The following is a 20,113-nucleotide window of genomic DNA, read 5'->3' on the forward strand; positions in this document are numbered from 1 at the left end:
GGCTGGTAGTGTAGCTCAGAGGTAGAATGTCCCTAGTACCATAAAAATTTAAAAATAAACCAGGTGTGGTGGCACACACTTGTAATCCCAGCATTTTGGAGGTGGAGACCTGAGGATTGTGGTTTTTGGGCAGCCTCAGCCACACAGTGAGGCACTTCACAACTCAGTGAGACCCTATTTCAAAAAATAAAAAGACTAGCCGGGCGTGGTGGCGCACGCTTGTAATCCCCGCGCTTGGGAGGCGGAGACAGGAGGACCGCGCAGGTTCAAAGCCAGCCGCGCTGGCTTAAGAGACCCTGTTTTCAAATAAAATATAAAAAATAGGTCTGGGAGTGTAGCCCGGAGTTAGAAGGGCTTCCAGGAACCCCATTACCACCAAATAAATAAATAAACAAACAAACAAACAAGCAACCAAACAACACTGGGGATGAAGCTCGGAGGTAGACTGCCCCTAGGTTCCATCCCCATTACTGCAATAAATAAATAAATAAATAAATGCCCTATTAACTTCTCTATTATCAACCTAATGTCAGAAATTTGCTTCAACATCATTTGTGTATGTCTTAAATAAATCCAAAAGGGAGTTTAACTGTATCTGATGAGAAAAAATAAAAATTAAACTACGCACATGGAATCACATTAGAATTCCTGTTTTTCTTTTTATTTTCTTCTTGATTTCCAATATTCTGCATTCTCCAGCTCCTATATGAAGGAAGTCTCTGAGAAAAAAACAAAAGAACGGAAAACTTTAAAATTGTAAATATTGGCTTAATTTATTACAGTGGCGTAAGATGATCCCTATATAAAATTTTATCAATTTTGTGAAATTTGTCTATGCTCCCAAGAGATCACAGTTTTTTAAGCTTTTCTGTGAATTTTCCATTTTAATTGTTCAGGCATTTAGAACACTTGACATGGTGAGTTGGAACTAAAATAATGTATTTATCTAACAGAATAAAACCTTCTTACTAAGAGCCACTCTATAGCAAAGAAGTATAATTTGTTCTTGTATCACCTGAAAGCAGTATCCCAATGTTCATTATTATCTATATTGAAAAATCAATAGCAGGTTATTTTAAATGATCAGAACTAAATTTGGAGTTGGGTGTGGTGGCGCACGCTTGTAATCCCAGCGCTTGGGAGGCTGAGACAGGAGGATTGTGCAGGTTCAAAGCCAGACTTAGCTACTGAGTGAGGCTCTCAGCAACTCAGACCCTGTTTCCAAATAAAATATAAAATAGGTCTGGGAGTATAGCCCAGAGGTAGGAAGCCCCTGGGTTCCACCCCCAGTACCACCAAGAAAAAAAAAAAGAACTAAATTTGGCAGACAGGATTAACAGAAGATTTCAAATACTGATACTTCAACGTTTTACACCTTCTAGGTTCTTGTCTCTCCTACAGGAGTGAGTCAGTCAGCAAGATCTGTCATTTCTACTGGTGAAGCTCACACATCCATTAATGCTTCTCTCTTCCAATTTAGTCTAGTTTGCCATTCCTCGCTTGGAAAGCATCAACAGTTTCATAACTGCCCTTTTTATATTCAATTGTGTTTGCTCTAAACCTTCTAGAACACAAAACAGAATGTGTCCTTCTTAGGTGCTTTAGCAAACTCTCACAACACAAGGAAGCGGCAAACCTCAGGAGACTGTGAAAAGCCTTTAAACATTTGCTTTTGATTGTCTCTCTCGCTCACCCTCTCCTAGGTCCCTGTTTCATGGGAGCCAAACCAAATTAATTAATTTTGGAAGAGGCCAGGTTGTTCTTTAACTCTTGGTGGACTGGTATGGCTTGGATGAATGTACCCCAAAGACCCCCGATGATGGTGTATCTGAAGTGCCTATGGGCCGTTAAGAGGTTGAGCCTAATGGAAGGTCCTTAAGTCACTAGGAGCATGTCCTCAAAAGGGACTGTAGGAGCCTCAATATCTCTCTGCTCTTAGCTTGAGATGTGGGTGATTTGCCTTAAGAATGTGCTGTGATGTGCCACACTTGCCACAGGCCCCAAGCCCTAGAGCTTTCCAGTTTGGGATTTCAACTTCAAAAACTCTTCAAAGTGGCCCTCTCAGATGTTACGGTTCACAGAGGCTTGTGTGTGGCAATGTTCAGAGGTGAAAGAACTGAGTCCTGAGGGCTCTACCTCATTCATTTGTAAACACCCTAAACTCTTTTGCCTCCAATCTTTCCTACAGCCACTTTTCGAAACCTAGGTGGGCTAAACCCAGCTATTTGCATACACAGGTTGTACCCCGAGAGCTCAGTGTTGCTGTAGAAAACAGCACAGGTGGCCGACTGGTCCTCTTTAAGTTCATGACTATACATTTCAAATGATTAAACAATAATTTCTGACAATCTTTATATCTTTGCCTAGAGAGATGTTTTACTACTTTGAAGAAATTATTGTATACTCTTTCTTTTTTCTTAGCCATTATGCTTTTCCCCTGTGCTCCTAAATGTCCTCTACCCCTGACATCTCTACTGCTGAACTTGCTTCTCATTTTCTTGAAAAATTGAAGGCCATCAGGGTTGAGGTAATTTCATACCAATTATCTTTATCTGATCATTATACCTCATAAATGTGTACTGAAGTGTCACACTGTACCCCATAAGTATGTATAATTTTGTGTCAATTAAAAAAAATTAATATTTTTTAAATAAATAAAGGAAACCAAGTCAGGCAGAAAGTACCTCAACTTCTCACCAAGTTTACTAACTGACCTATATCTCTACCCTGATTTTCAACTTCCTGTCTAACTAGATGGAATAATCTTACTACTTTCATTTGGATGATGGTCTCTGGTACCTTTTCCCCATGTCAAATTGCAAATCCCTTTAACTCTTGTGTTTAGAATTGTACTTGGCACAAAACAGAAACTCAACCATACCTGCTTGCTCTCTCTCTCTCTCTCTCTCTCTCTCTCTCTCTCCCTCTCTCTCTCTTCTTTTAGTGACCATATTTATATGACACATATATGCTCATATACATACCTATATGTAGATACACATGTGTGTACCTTGAATGTATTAGCATCTTCCAATAACACATGTGTTCATGTGGTTTAGTAAGGTCAGCATATTGATAATGATAAACATATCAGCTAAAAGAACACCAAAATGACAATGAAGCAACCCTCTGTTTAAGACTACTGTGTCTGTTATTTCTTCTACTAAAAACTCAGGTCTTCTGGGGCATTGTGTTGCTTGGTGATTATTACATGCTCCACCCCCACCCCCACCTTATCCCCACTTTGATCTTAAACATTAAATGGTTCTACATATGATTAAAAGTACATTCCTGGTCATATGAAACTCTCTGGGTTGACCAGTTGGAGTTCACAGAAAGACTCAGTAAACTGGAAATCATAGGTGAAAGAGCAAAGTTACATTTTTTTGACAACTAAGCAATTCAAGGTTGGCTATGTCAACTCTCTGAAATCACAATGAACTACAGCTGCCATTAACTGTCAGAATAATTGACTAATTAATAGCTTAAGACACATATACTTATTCTTTACTTTCTGTCTACCAGATTCAGCCAGTTCAATCTCCTGAACAGTCATAAACTCCTCTAATTATTTCCTTTACAAACCAAAACCAGATGTAGTTTTCAAGGATAAGATGCTACATTGCCTGTGGCAGACCAATTTTGTGACTATATATTATTATTTTGACATTTTATATCAGCTTAATGAGTAAGGGATAAACATGTTAGTAGTTAAATTATACTCCAGGATTAAAGTCTCCTACATAAGTGTTGTGCAAAATCAGGCACTTCTTTTAAATTCTCTGCTCCATAGGTTATGGTGAGGACCAGACACAAGAACTATGTCAAATGCATAGCAAGCACCTGGAAAACAGATAGCAATCGAAGTCAACTGTGATGACTACTGTTACCTCTTTATTACCTGGAATTCAGCTTCTAGTGGAGATGGTTCACTGGGTGGATCTCTTTTCTTCATATTATGTAGATATGAATGTAATTCAGACAGGTTCACTTCTGTTTCTCCAAACTGATTGTATTCCACTAAGGCCTGATGGATCAAGATGTACTGTGCCTACAGTATCAAGGACAGATATAGGTAAATAACAGATGTCACAGGATCCTACATATTGCATTTAAGTAAAACATGCATTCCCATAATTTTTCCCATATTAAGACAATTTATGGTAAAAGAAGATTAACATGGCTCTCATAGTTCTCTGAAGTATTAGCAAAATTTCACGTCAAACTACTTTTCCAGGACAAAAATAATTTGTCAAATTGAGTATCAATTGTATAATTGTATACATTTTATTTTATTCCCATAACTTTTTAAAAAATATTTTGTTATTCAGTTATTATAACTAAATTAGTCAGCAAAATTAAAATATATAAAACTATAATAAGTTTCATAGTATATCAGAAAGAAAAGGTAAGTACTTTATCTTTGTTTTGTGGATGACTTAACCAAGGCACAGAAAGATTAAAAACTTGCCCAGAGGTGCACAAGAATGGGATTAAAAATTAGAGGCAGGGTTTGAACTTTTGGAAGTCTAGTTGCCAAAACCATGCTCTTAAGCACTGTGCTAGTCTGTTTCTTCAATTTTAATTTTATGAGATATTGCCAAATCTGTTTTTAAGTGTTTTTATTTTTCCTCTGGTCTGATGTGCTTCTATGGCACTTTAATATTTTTAAAAATATTATTGTCATGTCTCTCACACAGTATTTCTAGGCACTAATGCCAAATGTTTCTAATTATGATTGGTGATTGCTGCACTTTATATACTTTTCAAGAAATTAAAAGAAAACTATTTTCACATGAGTATTTGAAGTTGCGAAAAATTTAGATTTCTCTTAAGATGGTTACTACTGTCTCCCAAGAATTTTAATTCCAAATCAATAGTGAACATAATCATTACAAATTTGAACGGACCTCCACTTGAACCATGAGGCACCTCTGTCGCCTCAGCTTGACGACGTAGCCATAAACATCCACACTGCCTTCCGCTTCTAGACCTTCTAGCATGGCGTCAATCCCAATGTAGGTGCCTGTGCGCCCAACACCAGCACTGACAAGAAAAGCAAAAAGCCACAGCATGATCATGGCAAACAAATGCATGGGAAAGCTATCAAGAATGAAGCAGAGATAATAACATAAGTTTCTCATGAGAAATGTCTATTCAGGTCCCTTGCCTTTGCAGGCATGAATAATAACATCACTTTGAATCCTATGAATTCACGTGATTATAGGTTGCCAACTATAATCTAAGCGCTTGAAATCTAAGTGCTTGGGAGGCTGAGACAGGAGGATCACAGGTTTGTGGCCAGCCCCCACTACTCAGTGAGGCCCTCCACAACTTAGTGAGACCCTGTTTCAAAATAAAGAATAAAAAATAGGGCTGAGGGTATAGCTCAGAAGTAGAATTCTCATGGGTCCAATCCCCAGTACCACAAAATAAATACATAAACACATCAATATAAATAAATAAATAAATTGACAATTAACAAGTAAAATTATTCCCCAAAAGAATACAAGTAAGTTCTCATAACTGATGGCTTCCTAAAGGGGAGGACGTCCTTAACAGCCCGAGGTGAGGTGACTTGAACAGACCCACGGGTGCCATGGGACTCTTTTACCTGCAGTGCACCACGATGGGACCACTGAAGAAGTTGCTGAAAGCATTCACTCTCCTTCTCAGTTTGAGGAGCAGGTGAGGGTCTTCAGGCACCCCGTGGTCTGGCCAGCTGGTGAACTGAATGTGAGTCACCTCTCTTCCAGTTGCCTTTTCTTTTTTCTAGTTAAGAGAGAACATTTCCTTTGGGATGTGTTCTCACCCAAGTAAACCATATACCATGACGAAGTGGGAGGCAGGACCAGCACAAAACAATTCCTCATGCAAGAACTCCTCAGGCATTCTATAAGTCTTGGCAGCCATTGTAGCCTTTTCCTTTGCAGCCAATAACTAGAAATTGGGAGATCATGCAGGACTTCCATGCACTACCCAGCAAGCAATAACTTCCTAGTAGAGTGAGGTAAGGTCAGCTGAAACTCCTAGGAACTTTCATGCTACAAAGCCAAAAAATTAAAAACAACAACAAAGAAAAAAAGCAAAAAAAAAAAAAAAAGCATACACTAAAAGAAAAGATAAAAGTGAGGGGTTGGAGGTTTGGGTATATGTGTGAAAAAATTTCAAGTAAAGTATCAAATAAAGGTTATTCTCACAGCTGTTTAAAATTCTTCCATGTGGTGGGCCAGCAAAAGGGACTATTTTTCACATGTGGAAAGTATGATTAATTATGTAGGTAACACGGTATTCCTTAAGCCCTCACACAGTAGAATCATCAACTTCAAAAAGAAAAAAAGAAAAAAAAATATTTGTTGTTTATAAGTTTCCAGTGGGAAAGTCAACTAATGGTAACCCTAAGTCGACTAATGGTAACCCCAACCTTGTCGCTATAATCAGACAGGCATCAACCTCTACCTATTCACTCATATCTGTGGAATGTAGGCCTCCGTGGCTTCCTCAATCAAGTATTTAGCCAGGAACCACTGGTAGGATTGTTTCACAGCCCTCAAGGGCAGAGCAGTTAGTAATGATGTCAAAGGAAAGAGGCCCTTGGGAGAAATACACAGAAATCTCTTTTTCCTCCAGAAATATATCTGGACCACGTAGAAATAAAATAGAGATTACTGAAAGACCTCCACCAATGGATTGCAAAATAAATTTCAAATCCTTATATAAAGACATGCATTTATCAAATAGCACCATTAAGATATACTTTGCAAATCATGAATTCCAATCATTTAAATTGTCTTTGTTACATTCACAGAGTAGTTCATAACCGCTGTCTAATTACAGTAACATTTTTGTCAGCATAACATGCAAGCTTGTACACATGAGCTGCCACCTCCCATACTGACCCTCTCAGCTAGAGGCAACCACTTATAGCCTTTATAGGCTTGACTATCTGGAATTTTTGAATAGACACAATTATAGAATATATGTGATGGTCTCCATTTTAACTATAACTAGGACCACACTAACCCCTTTATTTTCTGAGTCAAATGCTATATCTCTATCACAGAGTTAGAACTTTATAGACTGCTCTTTAATTGTGAAATCTGTATAAATATTCTTTTCATAATGGTAATAATTCATTTAGAATGAGAATTTTTATTTATTTAATGCTTTAATAATTTATTTAAAACATTTAGTGGACCCTTGGTTTTTTGTCTTTTTATTCTTTAAGGGTCCAGCATAACATGTACTTTTGATTTGACATAGGCAAACATGTCTTTGTGACCACTGACTTAAATTTGACCCTGTCAGTTTGAGTTCTTGTTCTAACCTAAGCTTTCCCTCTAAAGATCATTAAAACAGGTATGATGGTGCATGCTTGTAATCCCAGAATTTGAGGAGGCTGAGGCAAGAGGATTGTGGTTCGCGGATAGCTTCAGCTACTTGGTGAGGCCCTTTGCAACTCAGTGAGACTCTGTTTCGAAAAATAAAGAATAAAATATAGAGTTGGGGGTATAGCTCGGAGGTAGAATGCCCCTGAGTTGCATCCCTCATACCGTAAAAAAAAAAAAACCAGATATTTTAATTTCTTACATTTAATATTTTATCATTATGCTTTTATAAAAACAACATCAAAACAAAAATTATATAATGAAACCAACTCACATTTGTAATGTTCAACTTCTGAATGATATAATCTGGACACCTTTTGTGTTCATTGATATTCACAATTATGTCTCCAAAAGCCCGAGTCCCTTCTTCCATTGACGGCCAGTATTCTGCACACTTGTTCTAGATTTAATAAACAATTACTAATGATTTTATTTTTTCACTGAAACCAACTTTGAACACATACTCTTAAAAACCCAAAGTGTACTCATCTGAAATTCTCACATTTGTATAGTCTTCACTAAGTAAATACCTTAAATTGTGATACTTGAAATGTATTATTCCCCATTCATATTTCCTGAAGGATTTCCTTCTTACTCTTTAGTAGAAGGATGATCTCACCAGGATTAGCCACACTTTAAAGAAGACATGATCAGCCAAGCATGGTGGTGCATGTTTGTAATCCCAGGCCTTGGGAAGCTGAGACAGGTGAATTGCTGTTTGGAAGCCAGCCTCAGCAACTTAGTGAGGCCCTCTGTAATTTAGTAATACTCAGTTTCAAATAAAAAAGTAAAATAGGGATGGGGGTGTAGCTCAGAGGTAGAATGTCCCTGTGTTCAATCCCTAGTACCTGTAAAATAAATAAATAAATAAATAAATAAATAAATAAATAAATAAATACCAAAGGAGACATGCTCAGTGGCAGCAAGAGGAAATTATTGTTGGTGGTCAATTTTAGGCTGAATAAATGAGAAACTTTAAATCCTCTATAGTAGCACGAGTTGACCCCTATCTCCCTAAACTCAGTTTTGTTTTGAATGTTCACAAGAACTTGTGCACTTAGTCTATTGTAATGTATTAAATTTATAACAACATTAAAAAGAGAAGCAAACAAGCCGGGCATGGTGGTGCACGCTTCTAATCCCCGCGCTTGGGAGGCAGAGACAGGAGGATTGCTCAGGTTTTAAGCCAACTGTGCTGGCTTAAGAGACCCTGTTTCCAAATAAAAATATGTATTAAAAAAATAGGTCTGGGAGTGTAGCCCAGAAGTAGAAGGGTTTCCAGGAATCCCAGTACTACCAAAAAAAAAAAAAAAAAAAAAGGAAGCAAATAAAATAAAAGCCCAAGAAGTAAAGAAATACATCTCAATATAATCCACATAATATATATTTATAAATTTTATTTTTCTACATGCATGATAATTTTAATCACGTGAGCACTAATCTGACTGAAATAGAGTGCTATTTTGGACATCAAGCACATCTATGTGGCTTTTTGAAATGTAACTCAATTCTTCCGTTTCCTGATCCCAACCTCCACCCTCTGAATCTTCTAAGTTCTTACCCTGTTTCCCTCTTCACATCGGGTGACCATGACAATAACTGTGGCCTTTTGTTCCCATATCATCCTCCAGAAATCATCAATAGTTTCATCTCTGGGACCTAGGAGATAAACCAATATACGTTAAGATACATTTTCTTAGAAAGACTGTAAAATAACTTTTCAACAATAATATTGGATTATCAATTAATTACCTTGCGCAGCAATGTATTTCCTGGGTTCTTTGAAACCCTGTCCAGAAAACATGAAGACATATATGTCATTTACAAATACCCGATTATTCATTAGTATGCAAAAGTGTGAGAAGTTACTTTAGACCTACCATTTCTTGGTTGTACATTTCCCTGGTCAATTTTAGATAAGTGCAGGGATTTTTATTAACTTGTGATCAGGAATTTAACTGTGCCAAATAGATCAGTTAGCATTTGCAAGAATGCTCATAACTTTCATGCCATTTGCTGTATGGTTATATCAAACAATTTGTAAAACTAGATTTCATCCTCACCTGGAATAGTGTCATAATTTACAAGAGCAATTCAATTATTCCTAGAGTTTATGTTTTGCCAGCTCTTACAACCTTCTTGCCAGCCATGCAGTCTCTTTTTAGATTCGTACTCAATTCCGTTCAATGAATCCCTTGGGATTGCCCTTTGCACTTGTACCTCCAAAGTCCTGTCAAAATACACTGCTCATTTCCCCAGAGGGCTTTCTTATTGCCATTCCAGATAAGTGATAGAATAATTTTCATTTCTTTGCCTACAATGTCTGCTTTCTCTACTCCTGTTGCTAAGACAAAAAAGGAGCGCAGAGCAGATAAGATATGCTAATTTCTTTCAGAATTCTCTCACACTCCTTAAACCTATCTTTATCTCAGAACCCCAGCATTAAGAAAAGTTCCATAGAAAGAGACCAGCTTTGCCAATGAATGAAATTTTGCATGTGAGCCACAGGAATTCATAATTTATTTTAGTAACTTTGTATGGCATAGTATTAGTCATGTTAATTTATTCACATAGTACTTATCAAGTTGCAACAATATGTCAAGCACTTATTTAATTTTATTTATTGGGAATCCTGGAGATTGAACCCAATGACATCATCCTACCTCTGAGCTACACACCTATTAATATTTTTATTTTGACATAGAGTCTCACTAAGTAGCAGAGGGCCTCACTAAATTACTAAGACTAGCCTTGAACCTGTGATCTTCTTGCCTCAACCCCATCAAGTACTGAGATTACAGGGGCCACCACACCCCGATTTCCAGGGGCTCCCGGTTCTGTTGGAGAAATAGAAGTATATCCTGATACCATAATTATCATATATGCATATTTGAACAGAAAATGTAGGTTATTTTTAGAGACCATTTAAATCATTGAAAAATCTTTCATATTAGTAGGTCTGCTCTCTCAATTACTTTGATTTGGAAAGCAAACTATTATTTGAAAAAGACACTGGATTCTAAAACATGATCAATGTTAATTGTGAAGGTCTGCAGAAGTCATCTGACCAAATCAGTTAAAATGAGGCCAAAAATATGACCTACTGCTAATAATTATTCTTTGGACTATGAATTCTTATTTGCAAAATGTTGGCTGTCACAAAAAAAGTATTTTAAAGATGAGAAAAACAGAGAATAAGAGATTGCATTATGAATATCACAAGCACATGTTACGGGAAGTGCTTATTCATTAAGGTAGATTTCCATATAATGCAGTAAGGATGCAAAAACTGTGGCATTCCAAGCAAAGTTAATGGGAGACAAAGTTTAGAGTGCTGTTCTTAGGGAAAGATGATTGAAGGAAAAAAATCCCAATTCTGATTTGGCTAGCAAAATGGAGAAAACTTCATAGAGTTGTTGTGAGATTTAATTAATACATGTAAAAACATTAAAAAGTGATGATTGATAAATCGCCAATGTATAATAAATTATGTCATTATTGTCATAATAGTCATCATAATCACTGATGTCAGTGATTTGGCTCTGGAAAATTAATCAATGTCTCAAAAAGTAACCTGATGAATGATTAGTCAGGCAATGTTGACGTTGTTTATTTCAGGAATGATGGGACTGGAAAAAATATTTCTAAACTATTCTGTAATCATGTACAAACTCTGCAGTGGATTGAACAATATTCTCCCAAAACTCATGTCTACCCAGAACCTCATAGCAGAATGTACCCATGTCTGGAAATAGTGTCTTTGAGGACATAAGAGTTAAAATGAGGTCCATATGAAAGACTATTGTTAGGTTCTGGACCCCCCCCCCCATACGGGGCAGGGGCGGGGCTGACCCGCCTCCTTACCCTGCAAGGTTTAGGATTTTCCCACGGAAAGCCACTCCCCTTTGATAAAAAGGGGGACAGAGCGATCCAGAAGAAGAAGAAGTTTGCGAGACAGAGAGATTCCTACACTCGTGGAAGGCTCTCTTCCACACATCTCCCCCACCCCCACCCTGCACCTGCGACACGGGGGTGGGGGAGGGAGCTGCCCGGGACAAGTGGGCTGGACTAATAAAAGACTTATGGCACCTGCATGGATGATCTCGCGTGTCTGTGGAACTTGCAAACCTTATATCTCCATCCTCCATCGTCCCTGCTGGCCTAGGGTTACTCTACTGGTACAGGGTAAGCCAGTCTCCTCTTTGGCCTGCTCGATCTTTCAGGCCTTAGTATTCCCCAATCTCGATCCAGGGTGATGAGGGCAAGCCCTCTGGCCTCTGCCCACGGGTTATGCCATATCTAAAAGGACTCCGTTACAATAGCTCCAGGACAAATTCTCTTGCACAGTATTAGGACCTACTAAGCTTCGTTTTTCTCAACGTAACTCTCTTTGATGTTTATATTTTAGCAGGTCCACTTGTTTACATGTTATGGTGCTCTCCCTCTCAGGATGCTAAACTGCCATAAGTATTAAACCTTGGAAGTCGGTTACTGATGCTCCTGACTCAGTAACAGGTGTTCGTTTGACCAGAAAAACCTATACCCACTCAGGGAGTTGCTGCTATTTGTAACTCTGGTCAAATAGAAGCTGCTGAAGGGGCGGAAGATGTTCTCCTCAGGGAAATGTTGCTATTTAAATTAATAGATCTAGTGACAATCTACCTCATAGTTAAAAGGGCTCCCAGGATCTGCTCTCACAATTTTTCTTTCTTTCTTTAATAGCACCTTGCCTGTTAACCAAGGTTACCTCCAGCTCTCGCTGCGGCCATGCCCACCTGCCCCCGCCCTTCCGGGGGATTGGATCCTGACTCCCGGCCTGGGGCCCCTGACTACGCCCCCTCTGACAGCAGGAAGTAGCTCGAATAGAGTCGTCGCCCCTATGACCAAAAAGGCCGAGATGTTAGGTTCTGGACCCCCGCCCCATACAGGGCAGGGGCGGGGCTGACCCACCTCCTTACCCTGCAAGGTTTAGGATTTTCCCGCAGAAAGCCACTCCCCTTTGATAAAAAGGGGGACGGAGCGATCCAGAAGAAGAAGAAGCTTGCGAGACAGAGAGATTCCTACACTCATGGAAGGCTCTCTTCCACACATCTCCACCACCCCCACCCCGCACCTGCGACACGGGGGTGGGGGAGGGAGCTGCCCGGGACAAGTGGGCTGAACTAATAAAGACTTATGGCACCTGCATGGATGATCTCGCGTGTCTGTGGAACTTGCAAACCTTATAACTATATGTTCTAAGACCAACAGCAAGTTCCTTAGAAGAGGAATGAATGGATAACAAAAATTTCATCTATACACACAATAGAATTTTACTCATCCATAAGAAGAACAAAATAATGTCATTTTCAGGTAAAAGGATGGAACTAGAGACTATTATACTGTGAGATCAGCCAGTCTCAAAAAGTCAAGGGTTGTGTGTTTCATTTCATATGTAGACACTAGAGAGGAAAATAGGAAATAAGAGACTTCAAATAAATGCAGAGAGAGAGAAAAAGAGAGGAGAGCGCCCAATAGAATAGTGGAAGGGAGGCAGGAAAGGGAAATAAAGGCATGATGAAGGAAACAGTTCAAGCAATGCCATGTCCATGTACAAATGTATCACTACCGATCTCCTTAATGTATGATAGGCAGGGGCGTGGGATCCGAAGGGAGTCATATCAAGTGCTATGTGTATGCATGCTTGTATCACATTGAACCTCACTATGGTGTATAATTAACAATGCATCAATAAGAGTATATTAATAAAAAATAACAAGGACGTTCAGATACAGTGTACAGAGACACACAGGGAGGAAGGCCAGGGGATGGAGACAGACATTGGGCCCGTAACGTCATAAGCCAGGACACATCAAGGGCTGTCAGGAGCCACTGGAAGCTGGGAAGAGCAAGGAAGGGAGTCCCCCAGAGCCTTCAGCGGGAACTTGGTTCTGCCAACACCTTGATTTCAGGCTTCTGACCTTCAGAGCTATGCAAGAATACAGTTTTATTGTTTTTAAGCTGCTTAATTATTAAATTTTGTTATGGCAGTCCTAGGAAACAAATACACTGTGGAAATAGTTATCATTAAAACTTGAACCTCCACTCCACTAACATATTATATATTCAAGTGGACCAACAACAAGAGTTATAAAAACAACAAAAAGCACCTCGATTTCAATTGTTTTTCCTTTCAGAAAATTTTGGGAATTGCCTAATGAATAAGCATATATGGTAGCATACTCTGTAAGCTATCTGATTTTTCAAAGAATTCTATTGATAGCAAATATGTGTGATAATAAGTATGGGTTTTTCTGGGTTCTTTTTGTTTTGTTTTGTTTGGTGGTACTGGGGTTCCTGGAAAACCTTCTTCCTCCTGGCTACATTCCCAGACATACTTCACATTTTTATTTGGAAACAGGATCTCTTAAGCCAGCGCGGCTGGCTTCGAACCTGCGTGATCCTCCTGTCTCTGCCTCCCAACTGCGGGGATTACAAGCGCGCGCCACCATGCCCAGCAATAAGTATGTTTGACTGAGGGGTTGTAAACTGGTACACCACTAGTAGAGGACCATTTGTAAGTGATTTTTTTTCTTTGTGTCTGAAACATTCTACCCCTGAGCTACACTCTCAGTCTTATTTTATTTTTTATACTGAAATAGAGTCTCACTTAATTACGGAGGACCTTGCTAAGATGCTGAGGTTGTCCTTGAACCTGAGATGATCCTGTCTCAGCCTCCCCAGTACTGGGATTCCAAGAGTGCACCACCACACCCAGCTAAAAGTTTTTTTTTTTTTTTAATTACAAACGTTTATGCTCTTTGTTCTTGCAATCTATCCTTTTGAGATTAATCTTACTGATATCAAAACTCAGGAAGAATAATATAAGTCAAGATGGCTCATTACACCAGTTTTGGTAGTCTAGAAATTTAGAAACCATATTTAATTAATACCCACTAATAAGAAGCTGATTAAGTAACCATCATGTAGTTATAACAGAAATTACTATAAAAATTAGAAGTAAAAGTGTTCTAGGTTTGTTGTTAGCAAACTATGTCCTTAGGCCTAATTCAGCTTGTCCTGATTTTGTAACTAAGTTCTTTGTGAAACACAGTCCTGTGGTATATAGTGTATGCGAGCTTGGCCACGTGTGACAGAGCTGCGTAGTTGTGACAAATAAGAGATGCTCTGCAAAATCAAAATTATTTACTCTCTGGGCCTCACAGGAAAAGGTTGGCTGACCCCCTGTTCTTTACAGTGATATCATATAACTCCTACATATGTATACATAATATATAAAATAAATATCCATAAATAATATATACCACATAAATATATAAATAACAGGTAGTAACGCATACATAAATAATACATAAATATAAATAAATATATAATATACATAATATAAATACATAAATTATATCTAGTATAAATATATATAAATAGTATATAAGTATACGTTGTATAAATAATATATAACATACATATATAAATAATATATAACATAAATATTAATAAATAATATTTATAGCAGGTTACAAAATGGTCTTCATATTATGTTAAAATTTTTATAGAAAGTATTGATAACAAATGCTAGTGTTTTTTATTTGTGTATAAAGAAACTCTAGCAAGATAAATAAGAGCCCAACATAGAAGTTTTCTCTTCTGGTAATTGGAAATATTTGGCAAATGGCAGATTGGGTTTGAAAAATATTTTTTTAGTCTGCATTTTCATGCCATTTAAAATTATTTAAGTCCTGTGCTATTTATTTAACAATTATATGATCAGTTAAAATTTTAACTATTTTGGATAAGATTACCATGTACAGATATTCTCACCATTGTAAAACTATTTCTGGCAAGTGACAGATATGTCAGCCGACTAGAGGTGAATCTCAACTCAAACCTTTACTAACTTCGTGAACAAGGATAAGGTAACAGATTAACCTGAGCCTCCCAGGCCTCTGGTAGATGGTGGGCATAGTTCTCAGGGCCAGGGTCAAAGAGGCTCTTATGAGAAATACTTGATTAACTATTTAGTTTACTATCCAGAATGTATCAGCATCACAGTGTATTAGTTCTTAGTATTACCTTGTTTTCCACAAAGAGGAAAATGTTGTGTTACATCTAGCCCCAATAGGTGCATAATAATTAACTAGTCTTGTAAATATTGGTGATTTTTCTGTTGATATTAGTGAAATTATGGGCTCACTTTAAAATATTCCTAATAATATTTCTAAACATTTGCAAAGCTAAGCATGGTAGCATGTACCTGTAATCCCAGTACTGGGAAGACTGAGACAGGAGGATTTTAGGCTCAAGGCCAGCCTTAGCAACTTAACAAAACCTTCAACTTAGAAAAACTCCTGTTTCAAAACAAAAAATTTTAAAAATGGGCCGGGGATGTAGCTTAAAGGTAGATTTTTCCTGGTTCCCTTACCCAGTTCCAAAAAGTAAGTAAATAAACAATTTAATAAATGAATAAATGAATAAACAATGTACAATAACATTTGAAGAGCCAAAGAAAAAAATGAATAAAATGCCTAGTAATAAGAAAACCTAAAGTTTCAATAATAAAATGAGACTATAAAATAATTGGGCATTTTTACTTACATCAATATAGCTGGCATTTATATAGTTTGACCCTGCATCTCCATTTATTTCAGAGAGTTCAACACGGTTATAATCATCTGTTCAGAGAGAAGAAAAATAAAGAAATACAATAATGAGTGATCAAGTAGTGTCAATATATAGAAACTCAATTCTCAATGAAGACTCACATGGCAGGATGTCAACATAGCGGTTTTTGTTTTGATTCAAAGCCTTCCGAGCATCCTTGATGGAAAACTTGCTGAACACCCGGGGAATGCTCTGAAAGACACAAAGAATCTCTGGGTTATAGAAGATTCAGGGAAAATAATTTTTCCCCTTCCCACTTGTCATTTTGAATAAATGTGACATCCTACAAAATCCTCCCCGTTTTGCTGATAAAAATGTTATATTATTGGAATTAACATTATTAGGAAAAAGCAAAAATTATATTGTTTCTTAAAAATTAATGATGGTTTGCTTTCAGAAGAAACCATGAAAAAAGAGAAAATTAATTTATTTATTTATTTATTTATTGCTGCCAGGGAATTGAACCCAGGGGTGTTTTACCTCTGAGCTACACCCCCTGCCTTATTTAATTATTTAGTTTTAAACAAGGTCTCACTAAGTTCCTGTGAACCTATGATTCTTCTGCTTCAGCCTTCCAAAGATTACAGGCATGCACCACCACACCCAGAGTAAAGAGAAAATTTAGAATTAATTGATGTGCTACTTCAAAATTCATTTAAAAAATAGATTTTGAAGAATTATCTATAATACAAGTCCCAAATCAGCCAAATATGTTTGATGAGATTTTATAATACAATAAAGCATGCCAGGCATGGTGGTTCATGCCTGTAATCCCTATACTTGGGAAACTGAGATAGGAGGATCACAGGCTCATGGCCAGCCTTAGCAACTTAGTGAGACCCTGTTTCAAAATAAAACATAAAAGGGACAGGAATTTAACTCAAAGGTAGAATGCCCCTGGGTTCAATCTCCAACACCACAAACATAATTTTAATAATACAATAAAGTGCCGGGCGTGGTGGCATGTGCTTTTAATCCTAGCATTTGGGAGGGCAAGACTGGAGGATCGTGGTTCGCAGACAGCCTCAGCTACTTAGTGAGGCCCTCTGCAACTTAGTGAGACCCTGTTTCAAAATAAAGAATAAAAAAATAGGGAAGGGGATGTAGCTTGGAGGTCAAATGCCCCTGGGTTCCATCCACAGATCTGCAAATAATAATAATAATAATAATAATAATAATAATTACAATAAAGCATCATACTTTCATATTTTCTTCCTTCATACTATGCTCTTACCAACCTCTCATCTGGCCTGTAACTATCTGTTAGTAGTACCTGTGTTGATTAATATAATTAAACATTTGAAGTGAAATTGTCTTCAAGACTGGGTGGAATATCTTATCCGATGTCAAGGACAACCCATACCTGAAACTCAGCCAGAAAAAGCCGGCCTTCATCAGCAATCTTCCTCCTATAAGTTTCCAGCAAAGCATCTGCAGGAATGGGTTCCACACTCATCAGTTGTTTTTCATCATCTAGAAACATGAAGAGTTCAAAACTAGTGTTAATATCTACCTTTCACATATGTGCACAAATTTTATAAAATTTATTTCTTGGACTTAATCCTAAGTGTTTTCCCTTCTAACAAACTTTCTGCCTGGGAAGTTTCCTTTCCATGTACACATTCTCTTATCAATCAATGACTTTTAAATCGTATACTTCAGTCTTCTTCTGGGCTTTATTGTTCCCTCTACTCGAATGCTCTTCCCCGTTTTTATGCCTACAGAAAAGATCTCAGAACAAATATCATCGTTGTTAGAATATTCATATTTCTGTTCTATTATATGCATTTTATAGCAACCAACATATGCATTTATCGGTATTACTGTTTATTCTTTTTCTTTACATTTTAAACATCACCAACCATTGTAATTGTATTGGTAAAATAAGAGAATATGATGAATACCCTTCCACCCACCATTCAATTTAATTTGAGCATCTGTTTACTAAACTGTGAAACTAGTTGTATTCATTTGTTGTGCTTCCAGAACACAAGACCCATTAAATACTATGGGTGTGAAATAACTTACCATAGAGCTAAAACACACTTTAGCCATCATGAGCTATAATTGTGGATGGATCTTTAAAAGCAATAGTTTTAGAAGCATAAGAAAATTCTATTTTCTTATGGGGCTTGAGCGTATAAGGTCTAAAAGCAGTCCAAGATTCAATCAGTATCTATTTTAATATAAACGGTTTAACATTCTCTAGTCTGTCTTGATTGCTTGAATTTCCCTTCTCTGCCCAGGGGCTTGTTACATCTGCGGTCTCCATCCCCCTCTCAGGCCGATCAAAACAAACTCATAGGACATGTTAATTTGTTAATTTATTTACTGAATGGTCTTTATTAAAATGAGGAGGCAAAACCTCCGTCTTCCCAAAACTTACATTCTAGTTAGTGAGGGCAATCAACAACCAATATATAAATAAAACACAGTGCCAGAGAGTGATAAATTATGCAAAGGAAAACAAAGCAACAAAGGACCTCCAAGGAACTAGTCCTGACATTTCTGCACACACAGCTGCTACCTGCTGTGGTGAGGGAGAGACCCTCCAAACACAAGCTGACACAGGACAGAGAAGTTCTTTAACTCTGCCTTTTTTAAACTAAGAGAAAAGAAATAACGTTCCTTATTGTAAATGTAGTTTTAATTTCTTCAACTCTGTCTCTTTTTACCAGCTCATGTTTTATTTTTTTTTAAATCTAAATAAATAATCTGGGCGGGGTGGCACAAGCATGCCAATCTAGTATTTGCAACTCAGTGAGACCCAGTTTCAAAATAAAGACTAAAAAATAGGGCTGGGGGTGTAGCTCAGAGGTAGAAGGCCCCTGGGTTCCATCCCCAGTACCACAAAATAAAAACAAGAAAGTCCAGATTCAATTAAAATTGCCTAATTCTTATTAAAAATAAATAGATACAATTGCAGACAGAGGAATATATATTGGTTAAGAAATGCATACTTACCCCTTTCAACAAGTTGATGTTGCTCATCTGAATTGCTGTGAAAATAAGAAACAGAAGTTTCTATATTCTTACGAAACACTAAATTGAATTGGCATTCAATTGAATTGAGCTGATTTTGTTTAATGAATGTGTTGAAGGAAGGAGAAAATGGAGGAAGGGACAGAGATGACGGGAGAGAAGGGAAGGAAGAAAAGAATCACAGGAGCAGAGGTGAGAACAAAGGCAGGTCAGCGCCTGGTACCATGGCCCAGGCCATGATCCTACCAACCTGGGAGACCTAGACAAGAGGATCGCAGGCTTGAGACCAGCGCAAGGTAACATAATGGGACCCTGTTTCAAAATAAAAAGTAAAATAGGGCTGGATGTGTGGGGATCCGGGTTCAATCCTAAGGAGTACACACACACATTACACACATTGAAAAAAAAAAAGAAAAGGAAGAAGAAAAGCGAGAAATGAAGGGAGTAAAAAAAAAAAATCAGAAAGGATACAAACAACCAATAGTTGGTTGCTAACCTTTAAGTGATGAAATAGGGTTTATTTCAATTTTGCTTCTTTTTAAATAAAATTTAGCTTTTTATGTAAATTTTTTATAAAATTTAGTTATTGGCCAAAGAGACAAATATACTTCCTTAGCTATCACTTTCTTTTTCCTTTTCTTTTAATACTTAGACCCCTCTGACTCATGCTATACTAGAACAAACATAATTTTCTTGCTGATTATCAATAAAACCAGCCCACAATTTTATTAGTAAGTATAGAAAATATAAATACTCAATACGAGCCAATAACACCGTACTAAAAGTTTTCTACTCAAAGTTTAGTCATGAACTAGACACCACTCTGCCTTCTCTACTTTCTATATTTATTTAACTGGTTCCACCACCACCTCATGGATATAGTTCACATCTTTAGTACTACCATTATTATTTTTTAATTTATAAGTCAACTCTTACCTGGATCTTTTCTTATGTAGATCATAGATTTTATAGAGAACAACAAGCAGGGCTATTGATGTCACAATAATCAGAAATGCCAGAAATATGATCAGGGCTTTAGAATTATCTAGAATTGAGTAAAATAACACATGAGAGATTATTGGGTC

The 20,113-nt window shown here is 37.3% G+C and overlaps 1 protein-coding gene across 1 annotated transcript in view; it reads right to left on the minus strand.

The window, feature by feature from the left end:
• Positions 1-20,113, minus strand: part of PTPRC (protein tyrosine phosphatase receptor type C) — a gene marked incomplete at both ends in the record, with an annotated part of 121,808 nt that overhangs the window by 10,465 nt on the left and 91,230 nt on the right. Inside the window, 12 exons of the mRNA XM_080698742.1 lie at positions 629-719; positions 3,902-4,051; positions 4,911-5,046; positions 5,615-5,772; positions 7,663-7,788; positions 8,950-9,047; positions 9,141-9,177; positions 15,981-16,057; positions 16,148-16,238; positions 17,410-17,519; positions 19,011-19,045; positions 19,965-20,073. Of these exons, the coding sequence (XP_080554868.1) occupies positions 629-719; positions 3,902-4,051; positions 4,911-5,046; positions 5,615-5,772; positions 7,663-7,788; positions 8,950-9,047; positions 9,141-9,177; positions 15,981-16,057; positions 16,148-16,238; positions 17,410-17,519; positions 19,011-19,045; positions 19,965-20,073 (1,218 nt within the window). The remainder of the gene's footprint in view (positions 1-628; positions 720-3,901; positions 4,052-4,910; positions 5,047-5,614; positions 5,773-7,662; positions 7,789-8,949; positions 9,048-9,140; positions 9,178-15,980; positions 16,058-16,147; positions 16,239-17,409; positions 17,520-19,010; positions 19,046-19,964; positions 20,074-20,113) is intronic.

This window comes from Muscardinus avellanarius (genome assembly GCF_963383645.1).
Source record: "Muscardinus avellanarius genome assembly, chromosome: 7".
NCBI classification, from domain to species: domain Eukaryota; kingdom Metazoa; phylum Chordata; class Mammalia; order Rodentia; family Gliridae; genus Muscardinus; species Muscardinus avellanarius.